General features: G+C 41.3%; 1 protein-coding gene across 2 annotated transcripts in view; it reads right to left on the bottom strand.

Moving 5' to 3' along the window:
* AKAP6 (A-kinase anchoring protein 6) overlaps positions 1-21778 on the bottom strand; it is a 374968-nt gene that overhangs the window by 204227 nt on the left and 148963 nt on the right. For both annotated transcript variants that reach the window (XM_082275684.1, XM_082275685.1), the window contains one exon: positions 14424-14520. In XM_082275684.1, the coding sequence (XP_082131810.1) occupies positions 14424-14520 (97 nt within the window). The remainder of the gene's footprint in view (positions 1-14423; positions 14521-21778) is intronic.

The raw sequence follows: 21778 nt of genomic DNA on the forward strand, positions 1-21778 counted from the left end.
TATCTTGGTCTCATCAGACCACAGGACCTGGTTCCAGTAATCCATGTCCTTAGTCTGCTTGTCTTCAGCAAACTGTTTGCGGGCTTCTTGCGCATCATCTTTAGAAGAGGCTTCCTTCTGGGACGACCAATTTGATGCAGTGTGCGGCGTATGGTCTGAGAACTGACAGGCTGCCCCCAACCTCTGCAGCAATGCTAGTCGCACTCATATGTCTATTTCTCAAAGACAACCTCTGGATATAACACTGAGCACATACACGCAACTTCTTTGGTCGACCATGGCGAGGCCTGTTCTGAGTGGAACCTGTCCTGTTAAACCACCCTATGGTCTTGGCCACTGGACTGCAGCTCAGTTTCAGGGTCTTGGCAATCTTCTTATAGCCTAGGGCATCTTTATGTAGAGCAATAATTCTTTTTTTCAGATCCTCAGAGAGTTCATTGCCATGAGGTGCCATGTTGAACTTCTAGTGACCAGTATGAGAGAGTGAGAGCAATAACACCAAATTTAACACACCTCCCCACTCACACCTGTACTTACTTTTGTGAGATACTGTATGGGACTTCTTGCCCCGGGACATGCAGCCTGGCCGCCTCGACCGGCCGGGAAAATGCCCGGTGTGCCCGATGTCCAGTTTGGGCCTGCCCCACACTGTTGAATGCCATTCCACTCAAGTGCTACATTTGCTATAGTACTTTAGCATTGTGGTAAGTCCTTACATATGCCCACTGATGTGTTTAGCACACAGTGATAAAACAAATCCTTCTTCATAAGCTGTACCTGTTTATCTTTAGCCATCTTGGCTTGACAGCCTCCTACAGTGCAGATTTTACACAGCATTTCTGCAATCCCAAAGGAAGGGGGCTGGGATCCCACATCATATACTGCACAGCAGTAAGCAGAGAGGTGAATGTGATCTGAGACCTGAGTGGAGGGGTGGACACACCCCCTCCACACAGTCTCATAGGAAAACATGCACAGCTGAGGCTGTCAATTACCTGCTATGTGCTAGGGGGGTGGAGCTGTCTCCCGAGATTGTCTAGTGTTGGCATAGATTGTCAGAAGAGACCCATGCACATAGAGGAATGAGTGAGGGGGCAGAAACCCCACTAGGTGTTTTGAATCAGGGCAAGTACACACTATATAAGTGCTATGGTTTATTGATTTTTCATTTCAGAGGTTTACTACCACTTTCAAACACTTCAAAGTGTGTCAGATGCCTGGTTCCCAGCTTTGCTCTGTGATTTCTACAACCAGCCCCAACATCATGAATGTATCTTGTGGTGACACAGGGGCCAGCAAAAGCAGTGCAAAGGTGAACCAAGCAGGATCCTTCGTACCTGGTAGCTCTTTTTTCGTTCCATACATTTTATTGAAGCATAATACAGAGGGAATACAACAGATGAAACAGGATGCAGTGTCAATACAATTCAGACAGACGTTAACAATGTCTAATAGGAGCGACTTGCTGTACAGAGGGTAGCAGGAGTCACTGATAAGCTTGAAATGACACTGGTAGCTCCTTAACAAGACAAACATCAGTGGTGCGGAAAGTAGGACAGGTGAGGTTTAATTATTTTCCTTATTGGGATACCTCTTTCAGACTTTATAACTCTAGTAACAGTATATTTAGCACTGACATACATACTGTATATTCTATCATGAACACACATATCAAAAAGTTATATATGAATATTTGTAAAGAGAATTAGCTATATTTTATTAACTTACATCATTACCCCACCATCAAGGTCAACTGGCCATGGGCCATATTGAGATCTTTTATACTGTAAAATGTACAGAACAAAGAAAACATTCTATCGCTGCCTATTTTTGAAGACTAATGTGTATACAGGCAATGGTTATAAATCATCTAATTCAGCACTCCGTTAACTTTGCTGATAAAATTAATTAATATAATTTATTTAGTTGCTGGGCAAACAGAAGGAGCGCATATAGCATTAAAGCATCAGTAACTTCTGGGAAAGAAGACAATACGGTTATCTGACCATATATTTAAAGACACACTGGGGTTGATTTACTAAAACCAGAGAGTGCAAAATCTGGTGCAGCTCTGCATAGAAACCAATCAGCTTCCAGTTTTTTTTTTGGTCAAAGTCTAATTGAACAAGCTGAAGTTAGAAGCTGGTTGGGTACCACGCACAGCTGCACCAGATTTTGCACTTTCTGATTTTAGTAAATCAACCCCACTGTCATTTTTCCCATTCAGTGCAAAGTAGCAGTGTCTACTTAAGGCCCGTACACACAAGTGGAAATTCGACCGGGAATTTTCGTCCGACGATCGATCTTCCGATTTTCAGCTTGTTTGTATGGTGCTCTCGACAACCGACTCCGACTTTTCGGCCGAAAAAATCCTGCTGTGCAGGCTATAAAAAATTTTGTCCTCTGTCAAAACACGTCCGATTTTCGTGCAGTCAGTACAGATTTCGATGGGGAAAAATCTTATGAGCAAGACTAGGCATGCTCAGAGATGAAAGAACACATACAAAGCAATCCAACACATGACGTCACTTCTGAAGTAGAATTCTGTCGTGCGGGAAAATTCGTGTGCAGTCTAGAGCACATTCCAACCAACAGACGCCACTCTGGACAAAAGACGGACAACCGGTCGGCGGAAATTCGTTGCGTGTGTACGGGGGTTTAGAGCCCTCACCCCAGATCTACCCATGCTCCCCTGCTGCCTGAATGGGTAGGTGACACTCTCTGTTTTCTGTCAAAGTTGTATTCCCATTGGAGAGATTTTCCTTAATTTTCTATCCCTGTGACGCCTATGCAAGAAATTACGGTGCAGTTGTCATCAAGACAAGAAGGTACAAACAAAAATAAAAACATTGTTAGACGATCTAACCCTTTTTGTCTTTGTACCCTGCAAAGAGATTTCCTATCCTAACAGTCCATTTCTGCCCTTACAGTCAACAAACAAAAAAAAAAAAAAAAGAAATTGCATTTAGAGAACTAAATATAGCAGCTGACACATCAATCAATACAAATTGCTTACTAAATATAAACAAAAGTGCAGCGCTGATATGGCAATAGAAAATTTGAGAAAACCATAAAATAATTGAGTCCAAACAGGGAAGTGTAGGAAACAGTGACAGTCCCAAAATGATCATTGATATCTTCCTCTACACTGCATCGTACAGCTCTTTATAAATTATGACACCACTGTGATCCACCACCATATGCCAAAAAAAAAAACACGTTTACCAAAGTCAATAGACTCCTTCTAGCAAAGAAAAAGAGTCAAAATGCCCTTGTGTCCTCAAATGGTCCCCGTCTGGGATAGGGTGCACCTCCTCTTCCAGGTCCAATCACACCTTTATGGCAGTCACCTTAAGCGTGTATTATGTGTATTAAATGAGGAGGGAGCCGAAAGAGCCATATAGTGGCCCAAACAACATCAGATGTGAAGAAACACATAGCATCGAGCCAATGAACGAGGTTCATCATGCACTTGGATATCAGGAAGCGACCTGTCTAACTCCTGGAACCTGTTTTTATCTGATAAGTGCTTTTCTATTTTAACATTGTGAGTGTTTAGTACATTTGAATAAATCTTTGATTACAGTTTTATATTATGCGGCTCTTTCGGCTCTCTCCTCTTTTAAAGCTGAGTAATACAAGCTTAAGATGATTGCCATGAAGATGTGATTGGACCTGAAGGAGGAGGTCCCAAATGGGAGCCATTTGGAGAGACAAGCGCATTTTGACTCTTTGCTTCACTAGAAGGAGTACATTTGCTTTGGTGAGCATGTTTATCTGGCACAAAGCTGTGTCATAATTTATGAACAGCTGTAAGATGAAGTCTAGAGGAAGACTTCACTGATTAGTTTAGGACTATTACTGTTTGCTACACTTACCTGTTTGGACTCATTTATATTACGGTTTTCTCACATTTTCTATTGCCTTATCAGCGCTGAACTTTTTTTTTATATTTATTGTCTGTCAAGCTTCCGATGACATCATTCCAGTGACCAAACGCGTCAAGATGCAACGCACGCTGCCTCGCTCTGGGCCCTACTGTGAACCGCACGCCGACTGCCCCACTTCTGGGAACGGCGCGGCTCCCAGGATAGCTGTGACGGACTACCGCAAGGTACCGGACTCACACAGGAGTATAGTAAGGGCACCAGCTTTTGGATTTTTAACAGTGTTTGCAGAAAAACATTTTACATAGTGTTTGCAGAGTTTAAAGATGGAGTTTTTTTACAATACTGCACTATGAGTAGCCCTCTTAATTTTTTGTCCTCCAAGAGCGCATACAGGAGAAACATAAGGACATCCATCCACCCACTCTCTGAGATTCCGGTCTGCCAGTGAGAGGAGACCCCTAAGCCTAGTTTGATCTCTAGCCGACGTATGCCAGCTTGGATCAACATCATCTGGTAAGTGTGCAATCTTACCACATCCTGGCGGTGAAGTGGAGGGTGCCACCATTACTGCTCATGCATATGCACAGTCACCTGATCCAGTTGATCCAATTTTGCACTAAGCATTCACTCATATATGCACTAATTTGTGTCTTCGCTGCCACGGACTTTATTATTATTTATATGATTTGGACTTAAGCACTTTATTGTGGCACCATCTGTTGCTATTTTATGCACTTTGTATATTTGCTATATTTTGCACTTTGTATATTGCACTAAACAAGCACGATATATTGGCCTTTTACAAGCACCTTATATAGCACAGTAATTATTTATTACATATTTGATGTGCTGTTGATTTTAAGCTAATTTGCACAGTTAACATATTGAACGATTTGCACAGTCAGTATTTATTTATTTATAGTGATATGTTTACAGTTGGTGAGAGGATTTAGCGCTGTTTACATTCATCCATTTCTTCACATTTACCTTTAGTGCCGGTTCACATTTGTGCGATGTGGGAACGCTGCGAATATGCAGCGTGATCCCGTATCACATCCGCACCTCTGGCAGTTCACACTGCCATATGCGATACGCAGGGGGTGTCAATTAAAAGTTAACGACACCCCCAGTTGCGATCGCATATCGCAGTGCAATCTGCAAGTTCGCACAGGATCAGATCGCACTAATGTGAACCACTATGCGATCCGATTCTGCTGCGAATAAAAAAAAGCCTCATGTGCGAGTTTAGTGTGGATGTGGTGTGAATTCAGCCATACAAAGTGTATGGCTGAAATTCGCACCGCACATGAGATCGCATGTCATTTAGGAGCAGTGCGCTCCGAATTACATGCGATCTCCGCAATCGCACAAATGTGAACCAGGGCTTATGGGTTTTTTTGAAACAGCTGCTTATCCCCCAGGTCAGTCTCTGAAAAGGAAATTAAACCCCAGGGCGCGAGTGGTACACTACAGCCCCAGAGTCTATTTAGAACCCTGGTTCCCGAGCTTGGCATGCATTTCGCATATGGGTAGTATAGGGACAGGTCACCTGTCTAACTGGGACAGTGATTAGTGAAAGGGAGAGGTTCCAGACATGTAGGGAAAGGATAGGGACAAGCTATCCTTCTTGGAAACCTCTCCATTTGGGTATGGACTGACTAGGCCACATTCCGCCTTTCAAGACAGACGCTGCTGGCACATCTGAGACCTGCTCTGCTACCCACTGCAGTAATATACAATGAGTGTTCCTGGTCGGGTGACCTGCTGCCGGGTTGTTGTGAATAGCTGGATTCTTCATTAATACTTATTCTGTTCTCTGCAACTGGACTCTGAGTATTTACTGCCACCATACCGCGCTGCACCTCCCCACAAGTTTCCATTGTGGGGGTCTGTCATAGCTCAATCCAGTATGTAACAAAATGTTTAGTCTCCTGGCTAGTTATGAAACATTTTGGGTCAAAAAAAAAATTCTTGGGTAAAGTCTTAGAAAAATTTGTACAAAAATCCTCAAAACATTCTCAAAATATTCCAATGTCGTTTAAAAGATAATTTTTTGCTTTAACATTTGATTTTGGATAAAATGGACTTGCAGAACAAAAACCAGATATTCTGTTTTTCAATTTTTTGTTTGAGGAAAAGTTTCTATCCTGCTCCTTCAAATTTTCTTGTCACTGCAGTCAAAAATGAACATCGTTTTGACCCACTAAGGATTGGACAAAGGAATTAGCTTTCTTATAACTTTTTTTAGAAGAATTTTCATTTAAAATTCTTTCCATCTATGGCTAGATTTAGTCGGCAGGCTGATCTAGCAAAGCCTGCATGCATTCTCTCTGTTTAACACACACTGCTTATCCAGAAGACTTCAGTTATGCCCTAGATGGGACAAAGGGTATGGCAAATGCTTAGCCACACAGTGTAGGGAGCACGTAAATCCCATCCATGACACTGCGCTGGACCCAAAGGCACTGTTTTTGTTAGACTATGTAATATTTAATATATGTTTTGGATGAAGTTACTCTTTATTATTTGCCAAGGTAGTAATCTGCTTGAGTCTTGCATTGGGCAATGTAATTTTCTATTATACTAAAACAAATGACATTTACCATAGCCATGGGACCTAAATGGAACCCCTATTAATGGAAATCCGATTAGATATTCTGGAATCTATAGTACCACAGCAACAGCTGAGCTCAAGGTTGCTTTCTCTATGGTTTAAAATATGATGCTATCAAGCTGTAAAAAGCTATTACAGGAAGCTTTAGAAATATTGCCAGAGTTAGATATCTCTGTCAGGAATCAAATGATCCTGCTGCAATAAAAATATATGAACCTTTGCCCAAATGTTTTGCGGCAGAGTCTTTTTTTTTTTTTTCTATTCCCTTGCTTTGTGCTATTTTTGAGGAATGTCTGAAAAGAATTCTTGGGGCATATTCAGTATTCTTTCTAAATGCCTATTTTTATTTCCTACGTTGTATATATAACTTGATCTACACATACATGTCTTCTGTATAACGCACTAAACCCTGCTGTACCTTTGTAGATAGTTCAATGGAGAGGGTAGAGATATGCCCAAGTCAGACTGGCATTTTAAGCTCCATGTATTTTGTAATTATACTGCTGCTCTGAGAATCATGTTTGCAGAGTGCTGGGATAAGCCCTTTAATGCCCAAGGCAAGGTCCACAGGAAGTACCGGCCGCCATCACTTCCTGCATAATGTTCATTTGCCAAGCTTGTTATTAGCTCATTTTTTCCATGTTGTCTTTTTTGATTGTTGCCTCTCATAACAGTTAGGGTTCTCTCACATATATGCAATTCTGTAAAGTTTCCTAACTGCTTACAAACTGCTTTTGTCAAACACGATTGAGAGTTCTCTGTATGTTACATGTACTTCGTCACGTGTTGATGAAACCGGTCGGAGGAGGAGCCTGCGGTTCGTCGTGCTGAGGCCAGCAAGGAGACACGGCGGCCATTTTATTGGTTGGAAACAAAGGTTCTGAGAGTATAGCTCCGAGACATGCTGTGATTTCTTCATGCAAACGTGAGTTGCCACTCTGCTTTTACTGAATAAACCTGTGAACGTACTTCACTATTGGAGTTGTCCCTCTTTTCCTTATGTTCACTTGTTCCGGTCGGAGCTGCTGAGGGAACACTGGGAATCGATACCTGTCGATCTGGGCACTGATTTGATCACACAGGCTGTCTTTGATCCTTGTAATGGGGGTCATTGCAATTTGGTAAGAGGCCATTTATTATCTTGGTGGCGGTTCCTGCACTCGGGGCTTTTTCCAAGTTTGAAGTGGTGGACAGTTTCCCTTCTTTATTAGAGCACTCTCTGATGAACTTTTGTTTACTGCACTTTTGTATTTGATCCATTTGAACATTTGTATGGACTGTGGATTCAATTGTGTTAGCGCTGCACCAATCCCATTCTATATTGCTATTTAGATCTGGTATTTCTGATTCTAGATCAGGTGCTGGCTGCTTTCATTTGGTCTGTTGACTTTTTATTCATGTATGTTTTTATCTTTACATTTTAGCGCAGCAATATCCCCATTTTTATTAACAAGATATGTCTAACACACGTATATTTAGAATTACACCGCAAAACACATTCCGCAACTCCTCCTGAGTATGGTAATATCTCAAGTGTGAGACTTTTTCACAGCCTAGCCACATAAGGAGCCTCAAAAATCAAACGAGTACCTTCAGGCTTCTAGGGGCATAAATTATGCATCTAAATTCCTGACTACCTATCACATTTTTGGACACTGACTGGTTTGGTGGTGTTTGAGAACACTGTGACTGGCTGCACTATTAGAGCTCATTTATACATGAGGTTGGAGGAGGTAAAACCTTACAACTGAATCCAATCGGTGCCTAATGTAGATGCAGAGGCAGGGGTGTATACATGCTGTAGCCAAGATGCTTTGCTTTAGAAATATACACCCTGTTACTTTGAATGGAGGTGCTTATGCAGGGTCCAAGGGGTTAAAGCAGGCAGAGAGAAGGCAATACAACACCACCTGTCAAATGCTCTCTCAAGAGCAATTCGAACATGGATCACTCCTCAGAAAGCACCACACGTGTGAATGAGACCTTATAATGACACTGGAACTGGTGCGGTGGTGATTGGGGACAGTAGCTGCACTTGTCTGGTGACATTGTACTGCTGTGGCAATGATCAGAGACAATGTCTGGCTGCACTGACATACAGTGATATGACAACCGCCAGCCATTGTACATGATCACCATCACAGGAGTGCAATGTCACCATATTGACACTGCACTTGCTTTTGTGACAGCATGGTGACAGTGTGAAGCAGAAAAATTTGATTTTAAGCAATAGAGAAAGAGAAAAAAACCTCTAAAGGCACATATGTTACATAAAACTAAATGACGAGAAGCTTGTAAACAAGTTAAGGGATCTGCATAATTGAATATTGAGTTCTTGTGACCAAACAGAGGGTCTGGGGGTAGGCAAACTTTCTCAGCAGGGGGTACAGCATTTACTAAATTTTGTACCAGGATGGTCAAACACCTCAGCCCCGGCCATTTGGGTTGAGGTTTCTGCTGATCCCAAAGTACAATATAGCAGACCTGTGCTCAAACAAAGGGGTCAGAATAACAGTTTGGAATTTACTTCAGTGCTGGACACTTGGATGCGACTCTACCCTCTGTTCTTCCTGTAACTGTTGCCTGTGTGGTCCTGAAGCTGCAGCCAGGACACACAGTCCTCTGAGGACCAATGATAGATTTTTGAAATACCTCTGCTCTCTGGACCTTCTTTTCCCTGCCACTTTGCCTGGACTTCCTCAGCTGAGTTTGCTGTTGGCTGGTGAGTCCCTGAACCTTTGCTGTGCTTACTGCTGCCTGTCCCTCATTGTGCCTTTATTACTGCCTTGTGACCATGGTTTAAGTTTTTGCTGTACCAGATTGTTGCCTGCCCCTGGTGTTCCTAGATTGTGGCCTTGGACTTAACCCCTGTTGTACCAGATTGCGGCCTGCTACTCACTGTGCTAGGATTGTTCCCCTGTGACCCTGGAAGAAGTCCATGCTGTACCAGATTGTGCCTGAACTGTTTCCCTGTGACTTGGGACTAAACCTACCCAGTAGCAGATTGCAACCTTCTGTACCTCCTCTCCCTGCCACCCTACCTGGAACCCTTTGGCTAAAGTTGCTGTCGGATGAGCTCTCCATGAATTGCCCTGCCTTCCCTCTCTGGTGTGCGCCTGGAGAGCTCCACAGATTGCCCTGCACGCCCACTCTTCTGTGTGCCCAGAGTTTCCCCGGGGGTGCCCTGCCTGGATCCCCTGGTGCCAATGGAGCCAATGGTGCCACCACATCCACCACTCAGGACAGTCGGATTTCCGCAGTGTGAACCTTTGAACCCTTCCACCCCTTATCTCCTATTGCTGTGCCATAAAACCACCCGGAGGACCATTTCTTCTTGCTGTGCTTTATTGCTGCCCTGTGGAATGTTTCCCATTTTGCTGTGCCATGTTTCCTCTCCCTGAACGCTTAACCCTTGCTGTGCCATACTACCATGGGCATCCGCAGGTAGGGGCAAGGGGGGGCAAATGCCCCCCCCTCCCTGGAGTCTCAATTTCCCCTTTAAAGTGGTTAAGCCACTTTATACCATCCTGTCTGGTCTGTTGAAAAATCCTGTGCGCCCCTGTGTTGTGTTTTAAAAAAATAAGGCATTTTTACCAGTTTTCTGAACGCCAAGCACCACTCACGTGATCCGTCAGCTCACGTGAGCTGCGATTGGCGCTCTGAAAACTTGTAAAGAATGGCTTGTTTTTATAAAACATACACAGGGGCGCACAGGATGGTTAAACAGACTGTAGACAGGATATGGAAACTTTAAATGAAAAATAAAATAAAAATAAATGCTGCCATTTGCCCTTTAAATAAATACTCAAAATAAGTAGAATGACATATCCCCTCCCCTTCATGACATTGTTAAAAAGGGGTGGAGCACGGGTGACCTTAAAATGATGCCCCCCCCCCTGAAAAAGTTCTGCGGACGCCCATGCATACTACCACTCCAAGGATCTGTTTCCCCCTTTGTCGTGCCTTCCTATGGCCCTGTGGACTGCTTCTCATTTCTCTGTGTCATATTTCTTATCCCTGGACACTTAACCCTTTCTGTGCCATACTATCACCTAGAAGACTCCTGTCATGTCTTGCTGTGTACCCGGTATGCTGTCCTGTGCTAAGGACTTAACCCACAACATCATCGAGTCTGTCTGGGTTTACATGAAGAGACAGAAGGATTTGAAACAGGCTACATCGATAGATCTGTGGTAAGTTCTTCAAGATTTTTGGAGTTATCTACCTACCAAGTTTCTTCAAAAACTGTGTGCAGGTATACCTTGAAGAATTGATGCTGTTTGTAAGGCAAAGGGTAGTCACACCAAACATCAATTTAATCTGGATTTCTCTTCTGTTCATTTATTTTCCATCTTTTTTTTTTTTTTGTTCATGGATAAAAATAAACTACTAACAATTCTTTTCCTGAAAGCATTCTTATTTACAACATTTTTCCTGCCTAAAACTTTTGCTCAGTATTCTGTGTGTGTGTGTGTATATATGTGTATATATATATATATATATATATATATATATATATATATATATATACTTTTGTTCTTTACATACTGTCACCAGAACAGTGTAGTGTCACTGTGGTGACATTGTACTGCTGTGGCTATTGATTAGAGACACTGGCTGCTGCACTGGCATACGGTGTCATCCGTGCAGCAGACAGTGTCTCTGATCACCAGACAACAGAGGACTACAATGTTACTATAGTGATACTGTACTGCTCGGGAATGGGTAATCATATATATATATACAGCGTCAAAAATAATTATTCTATCCCCTGCAGACTTTGTAATATATAATTGTTATCATAGGTGTATTTTAAATGATAGAAACAGAATATCAACCAAAAATCCAGAAAAAACACACGCTACAAATGTTACAAACTGAGTTGCAGTTCAGTGAGTAAAAATAAGTGTTTGATCCCCTACCAACCAACAATAATTCTGTCTCTCACAGACTGGCTACAGTATGTGCTCATGTGGTACACAAATTAGTCCTGTAAATTTAAGAAGGCAATCCTAACAACAACTCATTATGTGTATAAAAGACACCTGTCCACAGAACCCCTTTCTTCCATTCAAACCTCACCATCATGGGCAAGACAAAAGAGCTGTCAAAGGACGTCAGGGACAAGATTGTAGACCTGCACAAGGCTGGAATGGGCAACAAGACCATCAGCAAGAAGCTTGGTAAGGAGATAACTTTTGGAGCGATTATTCGCAAATAGAAGCAATACAAAAATAATCATCAATTGCCTTCGGTCTGGAGCTCCATGTAATATTTTGCTTTATGGAGTAAGGATGATCATGAGAAAAGTGAGGGATCAGCCCAGAACTACACAGGAGGAGCTTGTGAATGATCTCAAGGTAGTTGGGACCACAGTCACCAAAAAAACCATTGGTAACACAATTCGCCGCCATGGATTGAAATCCTGCAGCGCCCGCAAGGTCCCCCTCTTCAAGAAAGCACATGTACAGGCCTGTCTGAAGTTTGCCAATGAACATCTAAATGATTCAGAGAAGGAATAGGAGAAAGTGCTGTGGTTAGATGAGACCAAAATTGAGTTCTTTAGCATTAACTCGACTCACAGTGTTTGGAGGAAGAAAAATGCTGACTATGATCCTAAAAACACTATCCCTACAGTCAAGCACGGAGGTGGAAACACTATTTTTGGGGCTGTTTCTCTGCTAAAGGTACAGACCGACTTTGCCCCTTTGAGGAGTCAATGGGCATAGGCATGCATTGTAAAATCTTGGATGAGAACACTGAAGATGGATTGTGGATGGGTCTTCCAGCATGACAATGACCCAAAACATATCACCAAGATAACAAAAGATTTGCTTAAGAATAAGCACATTAAGGTCATGGAGTGGCCTAGCCAGTCTCCAGACCTGAATCCAATAGAAATGTTATGGAGGGAGCTGAAACTTCGAGTTGCCAAGTGACAACCAAGAAACCTGCCAAGCAACAGCCAAGAAACCCTAGGGATTTAGAGAAGATCAGTAAAGAAGAGTGGACCAAAATCCCTCCTGAAATGTTTGCAAACCTGGTGACCAACTACAAGAAATGTCTTACCTTTGTGCTTGCCAACAAGGGTTTTTCCACCAAAGAGACAAAAAGTCATGTTTTCATGTTTTGCTTGGAGATCAAATACTTATTTTACTCACTGAACTGCATCTCAATTTATAACCTTTGTATCATGTGCTTTTTCTGGATTTTTTGTTTATATCCTGTCTCTATCATTTAAAATACACCTATAATAAAAACCATAGACCCTTCTTTTATTTGCAAGTGGGCAAACTTACAAAATCTGCAGGAGATCAAAAGATTATTTTTGTCACTGTATATATATATATATATATATATATATATATATTGTTTACACTCTGAGTGCTTACTACAGTGCTGATGACTCATATTTAATTGCTGTGAGAGGAAACAGCAAAAATGCAGCCTTTGTTTACAAGTGTGATTGCTGTGATTGGTTACAGTGATCACATGGTACAGCACCAATACAGGACTGCGTGCTGTAGAAGCCATGCATAAGCAGCCAATAAAGGAGGCCATATATATATATACAAGTATGTATATATATACACTCTTTCACATCAACGCTGCTCCTGACCTTTATGTAAATGGCACTGGAGAGGAAGTTGTTAAATAAAGACTTTAAAATTAATAAGGAACGCTCAACTATTGAATATTGATAAACACAGAGTTTTGTTTCACATTCTAGTTATCTTTGTTATAGCTATTATATGTTTCCATAACCCTTGTTACAGTCTGAGCCTGTGTGGGGTAACAGGATATTTTCTAAAACATGTCTTTTTTATTTTCTTCTTGACTGTAAACATAATCATTTTATGTAAACTGAATGCTTATTATATTTGAAAAATCGTGGACCTTTGTAAAGAATGTATATGTGTTTGCCTTTTGGCAAAGGGAAAAGAACTGGTCAACCATATTAAATGTGGTCTCCCTGCAGCTGATTATTTCCCATTACTGACTTACCACGCCTTGTTGTGCACTGTGTCTCTGTATGAAGGCAAACATTTTAGTAGAGGCCGGGTTTTGCTTCCTCATGTCAGATCCTCCAGTAATGAGAACAGTAGTGACATCACCAAATCTGTTAAGACTTGCAGTCAGATAGTAGTGAATTAGATTCACACTGCAGATATAAGCTGTGAAGGCTGTAGGTACAGGACACCAGGATGTGCACTGCTATTTTTCAGAAGGAATTCTTTTTTCAGAGTACTTCTTAGGCACAATTGACATTTATGGATGTTCCATATACCACAGCAAATCTTTTTTTAACTAAGTTTCACTTTAACAAGGCAGATGCATCATACACTCTTCCGAACATGCCCATTTAGCTGTAACTTTATGTTTATAGGTATGGCTGAACAATCATGAGCAGTGAATAATTAGAACATTCAAATCCTGTATAATTATATATTTATATTACCTATTTCTTTTCGTATAAGGCCCCTTTCACGCGAACGATCAGATCCGCCTGTCAGTTTTGTAGGCGGACCTGATCGGATCCTCCATGCATCCCTATGGGGCAGCGGATGTCAGTGATGATATGTCCACTGACACCCGCTGCCATCCGCATCAGATCCTGTCCGTGAAATCCGGATGGATGGAAACCCTACTTTCCATCTGTCCAGGGGACCGGATCGGATGGGAGCAGACAGGCGTTCCACTCTCATCCGATTCCCCCATAGAGAGCAGCGGGGCTCTGACACCGCTGAGCAGCATGGAGTCCGCCGACGGAGGCAGACCGTGTGAAAGAGCCCTAATAGCACATTTGTGTGTGCACTTGTATAAGGCACAGGACAGACTAAATAACCTACTGTCCACTATGCAATCATTTTTTTTCAAACATAGATGGGGCGTGTTTTCCTTTTTCTTCTCCTCATTACCTGCTCTGTGAGATACCAGCACCTCCATCAGTCTTTGACCTTCTTCCAGAACTGCATCTTTTAGTGCACAGTGACTGTCCACACTCTGCTTGAAGTTCTACAAAAGATCAAGGAAGAGTCAGGATAATAAACACAGCTTTCAGTTATCACCTTCATTTTGTAATATTTAGGGGAATGATCTTCAGACAAAACAATTACAGGCATACCCCTCTTTTAAGTACACAATGGGACCAGAGCATGTATGTAAAACGAAAATGTACTTAAAGTGAAGCAATACCCTTTTTCATTTCTCAATTCATGTAAATACACAAGCTCCATAGGAAATCTTGGTCAGCTTGACGTGGCATTGCTCCCAAACCATGCAACAAGGACACCAAGCTTGGGGAGCATGTTAAGGGGATCCAGGACTATGACATAGTAGATTACCTAGGCAAGCTGGCCAGCCACAAACAGGATATGTTGTAGTCCTGGGTCCCCTCTCGGTGCTCCATAAGTTTGGTATCCCTGTCACTTATGGTTTGGGAGCAGTGCCATGTCAAGCTGACCAAGATTTCCTATAGACGCCAATGTTAAAAACCGGGAGTAGTGTCATGCCAAGCTGAACAAGCTGTGTCCTTACTCGCGAGTGTACTTAAAGTGAGTGTACTTAAAGCGGGGTATGCCTGTATACAAATATGCTGAGCAAAATCATTTCTGTTGATTTCTAGTAAACTGTAGAAGACTATAGTTAGTAGAATAATTCTAGAGAAGGACTCACACATACTAGACCTGTGATGACATGAGAATAGGTTTCTAAAAGTGTACTTCAACCCAAAAAATCAAATGTTAGCTTACCAATCCTTAGATGTGGCGGCTGCCTTAGACATCTATTTTTAGTTTTTTTTCCTTTATTTTCACCTGGTGATCTGGCCAGTAACACACTTTTTGTCTTAATGTGGCTATCTGTGTAGGAGCAACAGAAACACCCTTGAACATCAGCACTGTCTGGAGAGGGTGCTATCAGATGGACTAGTAGATTTAGAAGGACTTCAAGGAGGAAATTCATTATTTGTTTAGGCACTTTTTCTTTTTATGGAGTGGGGTGTAGAGGGTCGACTCTAGAGGTCCCCCGAAGAGATAGTGATATAAATAGGTGGGAATAAATCGCAAGACAAAATGTAATATATGAAGAGGAGAGGAAGGTCAGGGGGTTAAAATTATAGGTATGAGGTGACCTTAATGCTAGATTTAAGGTCATGCTTGACCTCTAGAAGAAGCTCAGTAAGTCTTGGTACTATTGGAACAAATTTACCTTTTCTAAACATTACAAAGTGTTTATCGACTCTTGTTGACTTTGGCACATGCAGGTTTATGGAAGGTGAGGCTGTTTTTTTTTCCCAGCAAAGCGGGATACAAATGTACGTGGCATTGTTTAAATGAATAAGAGTTTTTAAAGTAAAAAAATTAAAATAAAATTATTTTTAGAATTTTTTTTAAAGATCTAATAATGGCTGGTCAAAAGGTGACCAAATGCCTAGGCAAGTATGAATTTTTAATCAAAAAGGAAATCAGCCAATCAAAACTGTGAACATGCAAGAACTTGTATTTTTTGTATCCAAAATTACTTTATAAATAACCCATGGCCGTAAAACAAACCCATTTCCCTTCAACCATGCCTCTAACGGCCAGGAAATGTGGTGGTATTTGAAAAAGTTTATCTTCTCTTGCTGTGGGGGTGGTCAATGCTTTTCGTTCTGAGCTAGGCCTTTAATTATCAACACGTAGTTGAGGAGGCTGCAGTACACCTAATTGGGGGGTCTAGTACTGGGGCCCAAATTTCATTGGTGCAAAGATAGAAAGTTATATAATAGTTTTAAACAGCTGGTTATCTAGTGGTTTCTGTTCATGAATAACAAAAATAAATTAAACATAAACTTTCTTTTTAATTCAAGTAACAATGAAATCCTGCATATTTATATTTCCTCTCCTTTTTAGTTGTCTTCTTGAGACTGCCCTATTATTTTACAAAGCTCAGTAGCTGAAGCTGGAATTTACAAACAGAGCTGAATGGCTCACTGCAACAACTCCTCCCTTATCAGGAAGCAAAATCTAAACATCCTGGGTTGAAGTGGATGGACTGATGTCTTTTTTGGACCTCACTAACTATGTAACTATGTAAAGGTACTTGGGAATGGGAGGTTTAAAAGAAGTACTGCAAGGTTGTCTCTCAGGTCTGCTTTAGTTAAATTGTGTATGATAGGAATGACATTGTAAGGATGATGTAGGTATATAGGGCGCTTCTGTATAAATGGAACCTCTGGATATCCTGGTTCTCTGGGCTACCATCCAAACAGGGACTAACAACAACTGAAAATGCAGAGAGGGCACTTGAGCAGCACTCAAAGAGGTTTCACACTAACTTTCTGTGAGTGTTTTTAACCACGTTTGTTTAATAAATACGGGGGTACTGCACTTAGAAGCACCTCTCTTTCTATTGACATTGTTGATATATAAAGCTGTTAACTAAACCAGAAAAAGCTGACCATTGTAAGCACTCCAATTAGTGTTTAATGGTATGTCAACCCCATAACAGACACACGGTGTCACTAATCTCAGCCTTGTCCCAGCTCACTATTTAAGTTGCCCCTTCTAACTGGGTCAAAATGATGCAGGTTTCCTGGATGATAAGCCACTAGTGGAGTGAAAAATTTCTAGGTCCCCAGAGTCTGTCCTTGTGCCATAAACACATAGATGGAGGAGGAAGAGGAATAGGAGGTAGAGAAGCTGGAGGTGGAAGAGGGGAAGGAGAAGGAGGTCACATTAGTAATGCTTGCCACCTCAATGCATCAGCATCTCTACCTCTCCTTTCAGGCTTGCATGTAAATTTTTTTGGATGGTCCTAATTTGGGAACATGTGGGCAGCTTACGGCTGTAGGATTCCACCCTTTTTAACACTGCCTGCCCTTTCCTAGATTTTTGCATTTTATTGCAAGATAAAACCTGCCCTATCTATTTGTTGTCTTTTCAAGTGCTCATTTACTGTATTGATTCAAATTAATTTCTAACAAATACATACCCAAATTCTATATTTTGAGGATTTTTCGAATAATGGGGGAAACAGGGATAAGACAAGGTTTGGGAAATGTAGAATTAGTGTTTTGTGCACTCTATTTTAACATTTTAATAAACTTTTTTAATAATGCAGTGTGACACTGCAAAAAAGTATCTCACAAATTATGATATAGTTCCCCTTTAAAATAAATATAATATTGAAATATTGTTCTAGACTGTAAGAAATTGCTGTAGAAGACAATTAACACAAAGAAGGTTTTGGAGAAATATATATTGGATTATAAAGATTTCCTAATAAAATTGTTCTAATGAAGTTTTCCTTTCTATGTGATAACTTTAAAGATTTAGGAGCCTGTCTTCTTCCCCCCCCCCCCCCGCTAGATGGTAATGCTTTTCACGGAAATTGCATCTAGACGTGTTTTTTTACGCCATGACGCGATTCCGCAGGTAACGTCATGACGTCATATTACATCATGACACAAATTTGCATCATGATGTCACAACGTGACATGCACAATGACGCAAATGCAGTAATTACATGGAAAACCCTTTAAATAGAGGTAAGAAAGGGGTGGCCGCCATTTTGACTTTAACTATGTGGGGATAGTTTTGTCTCCTCCATTTTTTTCTTTATTTTCAGACACTTTAATTTGGTGCATTTATTTTTCACTCCTAATGAAGCCTATCAATTAAGCAAAACATGAAGAGTTTTAGGTTTTTAGTAGCACTTTTATTATTTGGAGTACAGCATGGTTTATAGGGAGGGTGTTTTTTGAGTTTTGGCAGGCAAATTGAGTGCAATTAGTACCTAGCTCATTTATAAAGCAGGTTTGATCAGTATTCCTAGCTTTCAAGGCAGGTTTATATATAGGGTCAGATAGAGTGTCAGACTAGGCATATGAGAATTTGTCAGTTCAGGTACTAGCCAGCTACCGAGTCCAGGGAGCAGTGCATAACACAGATAGCTGCTCTTGTGGAAAGTTACACTATTACAGAAGGTTATCCAGGATCCTCATACACACCGGTCAGAGAGATAGAGTATAATAGTTTCCATTATTTTTTTACTAGGTAGGCTTGATTAGCAAGAGGAGTAAGCTTAACTAATGTTTTGAAGCAACATAGACCATAATAGACCATTGTACTGTTGAGGCAGGCTTTATAGGAGATCCTACGAGAGAGACTTGTGAGTCCCTCCAGTCATTGTTGATGTGAGGGTCATTTAGAACCTCAACCTAGTATATCTCACAGGTATATCTCACAGGTGACAGCACCTGTAAGTATTAAAGAGAAGAGTTCTTTGTCTGTTTATTTCTGGTTAGAATTGAGGGTTGATTTAAAGGAACACCATACAGGTCATCAGTTGGGTTGGTTGTTCCCTCCCTCCCCATTCTTTTTCTCTTGATTTTCTCTATTTTCTGCCGCCTTTATTATTTACTATTGCGTGCACCAATCATCATTAACACTATCTGCCAACCAATAAACCAAACCCTCCCTTTTTGTACAGATATACATTCCAGAACTGTTTAATAAAATTCAAATAGTATTATATTTTATTGCCAGTGGCCTATGGTAGGCATGGCAAGCACCCTCCATTCAGTTAGAATCTAGTTATTGCCAGCAAGGTATCCTTTAAAATATTTAGGGTATTAGTTTGTATAATTTATAATATTAAACTGATTTGCTACTGGCCAATTAGTATGATGTTGGGGGATTCACCTTTTTTTTTTTTTAAGGGGTCTTTCACACGGGCATTCCGATCAGATCCGCCTGTCAGTTTTTTAGGCGGATCTGATCGGATGCCCCATTCAGCCCTATGGAGCAGCGGATGTCAGCGGTGACATGTCCGCTGACACCCGCTGCCATCCGCATCCGATCCTGTCCGTGAAATGCGGACGGATGGAAACCCTATTTTCCATCCGTCCTGGGGATCGGATGAGAGCGGACAGGCAGTCCGCTCTCATCCGATTCCCCATAGAGAGCAGCGGGGCTCTGACACCTCCCTCTCTGCACACAGTGCGGAGACAGAGCAGTCATCCACCGGCTCAGCGGGGATCGGCGGATCGATCTCCGCTGAGCAGAGCACAGTCCGCTACGGAATGCGGACCGTGTGAAAGGGGCCTAAGAGTAAACTTTCCTATAACATTTTGATCTGTTGTTACTGCTTGACAAAAAAACCTGGAAACTGATTGCTTTCTATGCACAGCTGCACCAGCTTTTGCACTCTCCAATTTTAGTAAATCAGCTCTGCCTAGCTTGATCTGTTAAAGAAAGTTGAAAAATAACAGATTTACTGGCTGGATCAACAGGTAAGAATGAAGTGAAAAGGGCTTAAAAAAAAAAAGAAAGAAAACTAACTCAGCCACCACATTTATGGGTTATTAAGAAATGTAATTCTTGCATTTGGGTTTAGACACACTTAAGGAATACATTGTGCCAAATGGCTTCTGTGTTTTTTGGAAATATTAAAGTTAAAGTGAGATGCACTCCCATTTATAATTTTGTCAAAATGCTAAGTTAGTCTTTATTTGACCGCAAATGTCTTACATAAATTAATGGGGATATGTTCATTAAAATACTTATAATGTTTTTGTGATACTGGTGAATGTATCCATGCAATATGCAAATTAATCTTATTGAAAGCTCCATCCATGCTACCTTTGAAGATGTGTAGAAATCTAGTCCTTTGGCGAAAGAAAAACACTGTGCACCCACCCGTGTACTAGGCAACGCCTCCATAAATGTGCCCTCTCTAGCACAAGAATCTAATTTAAATAACAAAATTTTACTTTTGCATTTGAAAAACTAGGTGCTGTGAGGGTCATTGCGAGACCCAGCAAAGAACCTCACAAATCCAGCTACTCTATGACGCATGACTGCACCCCCTTCCCCAAACATAACCATTTTCATATGTAAAATGTGTGTAAAGCATAAGGAAAGAAATGATTTGCACAAAAATTTCACTTTGGGATTAATAAAGTTTTCTGAACTAAACTGAACTGCACAACACTGGGAGTAAAAGCTCTTTATATGCTGGTGACAAATATTGTAAGCTGAACTCAAGGCATATATAAAAAGTGATAATTCACTCAATTATGTATTCATGAAAACATCAATATTTGACTCAACTCCGGTCCTCAGGGCCCACTAACAGGCCAGATTTTAAGTATTACCTTGGGGAGATGCAGACTAGAGTACTGCAATCACTGAGCAGCAAATTATATCACCTGGGATGGATTTCAGTTATCCTGCAAACCTGGCCTGTTAGTGGGCCCTGAGGACCAGGGTTGAGGACCACTGCTGTAAAGCAGCATCAGAATTGGATAAGGTGGGTAGCACTTTTGACCTATCAGGTATCCTGTATGCACAAAGAGAAGAAAACACAGAGATGACCTCATCAGTCCACAGATCCTTTACCGTCCAGTCGGGGTTATACTCCTTTTATTGTCTATAGTATAATTAGGCCTCTTACACACGATACTCCTGTTTGAGCATCTCCTAAGAAAAATACTAAAATTGGAGAAGCCAGAATCTGGAGCAACTGTGCATGACAACCAATCAGCCTGAAGCTTTAATTTTCAAAGCCTACCTAAACAAGCTGACATTAGAAGCTGACTGGTTGTATTGCACGGCTGCTCCAGTTTCTGTCTGCTTCACTTTTAGTAAATTTCCCCCAGTGTATTCTCAATGGAAGCCAAATACATAAAACAGTGCCAATGTAGCTGCAAAACTGTCATGCATGGTTTTGTTAACAAAAAAATTATTCCTCGTTAAAATCATGGTAATATGAGAATACAGATTAGGGGATGTAGCGCAGAAATGCTTTAGTATAGGACTGTATAAATACCATTCATACAGGAAGTACCAACTGATGGTATGCCAGTTTGGTGACAGGTGCCTGTGATAATGTTTTGTTCCCTTCCATTACAGAAGTTACGGCTGAGGGTTGAATGTGTGTTCTAGATGTCTTCATCCACCTGAGGGGCAAACAACATCCATCTAGCACCCATCCTGTGGGCCCGGTAGTAAAAAAAGATGGACCGGAGGACCAAGTATAACGGAAGATTGAACACCAATGTAGATTGCACCTAAAAACTAGGTAAACTTCACTGGAAAAACAATGATATTTTGCAGACACACAGGATGCCTTTTTTAAGGTCCGACATGGCCCTAAAAAGTCAATGTTTTGCAGGGGAGGACTGGGCCAGGGGTCAGGGTGGCAATTACCCCCTGGGCCGCTCTGATGCCCCGTAAAAAGGCTGCACCGCTTCTGCCACAGACATGCCTAAAGGATTTCTGGTGAAGAG

This window comes from Pelophylax lessonae (assembly GCF_965119305.1).
Source record: "Pelophylax lessonae genome assembly, chromosome: 13".
Lineage (NCBI taxonomy): Eukaryota > Metazoa > Chordata > Amphibia > Anura > Ranidae > Pelophylax > Pelophylax lessonae.